Genomic DNA, 5,014 nt, shown 5'->3' with positions numbered 1-5,014 from the left:
GGGGGTATCGATTACATACAATTAATATTTCCAAATAATAATTCGGCATAAAAATAATACTTCCAAATAATAGATGTTACTAATTGATCGGTGAGATTCATGAGAGAATACAAGACTGGAAGTACTAGCTAGTACTTCCTCCAATAAATATTAATTTTAAGGTTTTCATATGAGAATTAATAATTTAAAAAAGGTGATTGACGTTTTTTCATACATATTTTAGTTTCAATTATATTTTTAAGTTATTCTTTCATAAACTATAAATTGTCCACATTTTAAAAATAACTATCTCATTCTATTATTTTTTAATAATTTTTTAAATGAAAAAATATACTTTTAAATAACTTTTTTTGTTCAACGGGGATTGATAATTTTTTTAAAATAGTAAATCTTCTTTAAATTTTGAGATATTTCATTATGGCCATATCTAAAATCATTATATATACATGTACCTTTTTCATGATTTATGATGAATCACAAATACCATTTTTTTCAATTATTTATCACCATTGATAGAAGATAGAATACTTACACCATAAATTCATAAATTAATATCAAGTCAATTTATAATATTCTAAGAAAATTCTAGGGTATTCCTCATATGTCTTCACACACATATATTTTTCAACATTTATATCACACATAAACTATTTTTATCTAATAAAAACTTAACAGGACTAGGAATGAGGCCAGTTATGGGCTAGTAGGTAGGTTGGCCATAGGCTTTGGAGGATTACCATGAACCTAAGAGATAGGTTCGCCAAAGGCCTACGAGTTAAGTCAGCTATGGGACAATAAAGGTACAATTTCACCTAGTCTTGAGTTTAAAAGATGAAGAGACTAATTTATCGGTTGGACTAGTATAATGTATCATGATTGGTCGACTTCAATAGGGAACAAAATATCGTGATTAATCGGCTAAGAACAACAAATTATGATCAGTCGGTCACATACTTAGGAATGAGGTCAATCATGAACCTAGGAGGTATGCTAACCACAGACCTAGAAGGTAAATTAACCATGAACCTAAGAGATAGGTTGGCCTAAGGCCTATTTGTTAAGCCAGTCAAGGGCCTAAAATTTTAAATCGCATGTCACACTTTCATTTAATAGAGAACCTCAAATTTTGTATTATAACACCATTAATTATCTTTTAATTATTTTTTATTTATTTATTATATCTTAAGTAATTATTAAAAAATACTATATTAAATAAATAATTTATATATCACTGACATTTGTATTTAAAAAATAAATAATAACTAAATCTTTTAGCTACCTTAAATTTTTGAAAAATTTAAAATTTATTAATTATGCACCATTAATATAATTTATTTTTTACATTATTAACCAAATAAAAAATATGATTGTTACAAATTTAATTTTTTTAAATTAAAAAATTCAACAAAATTGTAAATGTCTATTAGATGATAGTATAAAAATGTTTAATACATTGTTTGATCTCGAACATTTTGAATAGTTTTATTTAAATCTCAAAATAAAAAAAAATTATAATCAAATCTTTCACCTTTTATATTTTTATAATTTAGCTTTTAAAGTTAAAATATCTTCAGAAAACAAATGATGTATTAATCTTATAAAAAATATTGAGAGGGTTTACTCTCTTTTTTTAAAAGAAAAATGATATACTTGTAATAATTAATTACTATATATGATAAAATATTTTAAAAGTGGCATTCGTAATAAATAATTTCTGAAACGCGAATATTTTTGTGATCAGTTTTCACCCTTTATTTAATCAGTAAACTTGAATACGTTTTTAAGCTAATAATTAGTATATATATAGTAATATTTTAATTATATTTTAGTAATAGACTATTGTGCTTTTGATATGAAATATTTATGATGAGATAGGGACATAGGGTGCTCACTCGTATCTAATGAGTTATATAAGATTTTTATTTTTATTTTTACTTGATAAGTTTAGAAAAGTTAATACTTGATTAAACAGTCTAGAACACGCGATTATGAGAAAATCCTTATAGTGTGACGAAAAACATTTTTCCTCACTTGATTTTGTACGAGATTGTATCGATCATATATATATACACATATATAGAAGCTAACTCTGAAATGCACACATTTCATAATTTATTATTAAGATAAATTTGTTGATGTGAATATGTTATAACATATTATTTGCATGACCAGATTGGAATTTTATTTAGCTGGTACCATGCACTTTATTTCACACAAGCACTACCCTGCTACTAGTTCCAGGTTTTTGAATCACATCAAAAACTGCTGATAAACTTGTATATGTGAGTATTGATTTCCTCTGCTGCTTCTTGATTGTTGAAATGAGCAACACCTTTCTGCACAATCACTTCTTTCAAATTGGGCACATCTTGCTTGAAACCTCCACCATCGATATACTCCTTCGTGCCTAGCGAGGTGTAAACCATGTCCAACTCACCTGTTATGAATTTCACCGGTACCTTTATTTTCACTCCACTCCATGCTGCCGTCAACTCCCAATTTCTGCACGCACATGCAATTAATTAATTGGGATCCATATGATCATGCAAGAGAAAAATTAATTTAGAGCAGTGTAAAACAATTATCCCAATTAAGCAAGACGGAGAGTGAAGAAATTACGAGTTAAAATTTCTGTAGTAGTTCAAGGCTCCAGTGAAGCTAGCTTTCTCATATTTGGAGACATAATAGGCAAGATCATCTTGTGTGAGCCAAGAGGGCAAGGTGTGAGGCATGTCCGGATTCACTCCAGTTCCGAACTCTCCCTTGGGAAAGGTTGGAGGACCCGTTTTTCGAGTTGTAAGGATGTTCTTAATCACATACTCGGTGCCAACTTTAGCCATTTCAGCTTCCATTTGGCCTGGTTTCTGTCACACCGTTTAAAAAACACAATTATTTTCATCTAATTACCTAAGAGTATGTTTGAGTCCAAACAAAAGCTCTATGTAGGTGCAAAGCCAATAATATTATGCCAACAGGATTAGTTTCTATTAAGTAGGGCAGAGAGATATTGATGAGAAACCTGAAATCTGCAGACATAGTAGTCGTCTCCATACATAGCACGCATGACATCTACGGTTTTGACGTTGGGGTTTCTGCGGGGGAAAGGAACACTGAGGCAGACATAGGCCTTCACTTTCTCAGGACGAAACATGCAGAGATACCAGCCAATGATGGCACCCCAGTCATGAGCCACAAGGAACACTTGCTCCACACCCAAAGAGTCTATAAGCGCAACCAAGTCACCCACTATGTGAAAGCAGCTGTAGCTAGTCATTGAAGGTGGTGCCTCCGTGTCACCGTAGCCACGCAGATCTGGAGCCACGGCACGATACCCGAGAGAACTAAGAGCCATGATCTGGTGGCGCCAGGTGTACCAGAGCTCAGGGAAGCCATGCAGGAACAACACCACAGGACCTTCTCCTTTCTCCGCTACGTGCATTTTTATGCCATTCACTTCTACTCTTCTGTGTACCACACCTTCCATCTTCTTCCCTCTTTCACACGAACTCAAGGAAAGCTAATTAATATAATGATTTATGGACGCGTTCTTCTCCTTGTCTTTAAAACGCTCTCCGGTTTTGCGCCTACTTTTCCACCGTCCTCTCTACTATAACAACCTAAATACAGATGTCACTGTGCATGTGTCTTCATCTTTCTCTTAACGTTAGCTTGTCTTTACAAGGTGGTCCTAATTGGAAAGCAGATATATTTCCACTTTCCATATGAATATAAGGCGCTTTCTCGCAAAACTCGAAACATACGTTTCATTCTAATATCAGTATTTTATTATTGAAACTTATTTTTTATTATATTATTTTACAGGTTTAACTTTTATAATGAATCATGATATATGAAACTTTCTTATAAATTTCAATCAATAAAAAATACATACATTTCAAAAATAGTTTATTTAATTATTTGAATGTGCGTAATTAATGTGCTACCAGCTAGGAGCATTAATTACTTATTTAACTACGCGCACATACTTATTTAACTCGATCGAGGTATTTTTTCTTTTTCAGCTAGCAACCCCGACGGAGAATCCAAAGAACCATACTTAATGAAATCATAAATGCAAGGCAGAAAACTCAAGTGGGTTTTTACTTTCAATCCAGACACTTGCCAAGGGAAGCACATCAAACTCTCAACAAAAATTATCACGGGTTTAACAGAAAATAGTATTTTATATATATAATTTTTTATCAGTAAAACTTTTATATAATTTAAATTCATAATTAATAAATAATTTTAATATATAAATCTTTATTATAATAAAAGGAAGGAAGTCCGTGATTCTTTTTTCCTGCTCAAAATAAAGGTACTTATGTAATTTTATCTATCATAATTATTCTGAATTATATTTTTTATTTTAATAAATTTTGAACATAATAAAAACTCTTCTTCTTTCTCTTTGTTTTATACAAAAGAAAAACTCTTCCTCTTCCGCTCTACTTTATACGTTTCCCATCAAATTACTTGCATTTATTTTGTCTTCCACTCAGAGAAGCAATTATGGATATCTATTTTCTACGTATTGGTTGTAGCTTTTAAATGCCAATTGATCTCAACTATCCTCTAATTTTTAAAGCATTTTTGTTTTCAAAACTTCATTTTGATTGTCCAGTTCCATCATACTCCCTATTTCTAAAAATACTCTCCCTATATATACATTGTCCACTTTCTGATGATTCACATTTTCTCTATCAATCATAGGAAAACCATTTTTAGGTAAGCTTGTATGAAATTTTAATTTTAAAGATTGGTTGTTTCAATTAATGTTGATGTATAGTGAACATATTATTAAAAAATTTATTCTTTTTTACTTTCATCTTCTTTTTAAAGGACATGACTCAGAGGTTTACATTACTAAAGGACATTGCAGCGGAGAGAATTGACTGGAAGATATGAGTTCGTATAATAAGATTGTGGAGGCTGCCAGAGTTTAAGAATCCATTACAAACAAATTCCTTATAGATGATTTTGGTGGATGAAGAGGTTTTTTTTTCTTCATAAA

General features: G+C 30.9%; 1 protein-coding gene across 1 annotated transcript; it reads right to left on the bottom strand.

Annotated features, from left to right (window-relative positions):
• Positions 1 to 2,077: 2,077 nt before the first annotated feature.
• Positions 2,078 to 3,707, bottom strand: LOC109796156 (epoxide hydrolase 1). Its single transcript, XM_020355815.2, has 3 exons — positions 3,020 to 3,707; positions 2,620 to 2,864; positions 2,078 to 2,502 (listed from the first exon to the last, which is right to left on the bottom strand). Exons 1-3 carry the CDS (start codon positions 3,482 to 3,484, stop codon positions 2,256 to 2,258), a joined length of 957 nt encoding a protein of 318 aa, XP_020211404.1. The 5' UTR covers positions 3,485 to 3,707; the 3' UTR covers positions 2,078 to 2,255.
• Between the last annotated feature and the right edge of the window lie 1,307 nt (positions 3,708 to 5,014).

The sequence above is a fragment of the Cajanus cajan genome, chromosome 6, assembly GCF_000230855.2.
Source record: "Cajanus cajan strain Asha chromosome 6, NIPB_CcT2T_4, whole genome shotgun sequence".
Classification (NCBI taxonomy): Eukaryota; Viridiplantae; Streptophyta; class Magnoliopsida; order Fabales; family Fabaceae; genus Cajanus; species Cajanus cajan.
This window is presented reverse-complemented; position numbering and strand designations above follow the sequence as displayed.

Excerpts from the sequence above, each read along its gene's own strand:
- LOC109796156 (XM_020355815.2), bottom strand. The coding sequence starts at position 3,484 with ATGGAAGGTGTGGTACACAGAAGAGTAGAAGTGAATGGCATAAAAATG. Across the intron at positions 2,865-3,019 it reads ACTATGTCTGCAGATTTCAG|AAACCAGGCCAAATGGAAGC; the intron begins GTTTCTCATCAA and ends ACGGTGTGACAG. Across the intron at positions 2,503-2,619 it reads TACTACAGAAATTTTAACTC|AAATTGGGAGTTGACGGCAG; the intron begins GTAATTTCTTCA and ends ATGTGCGTGCAG.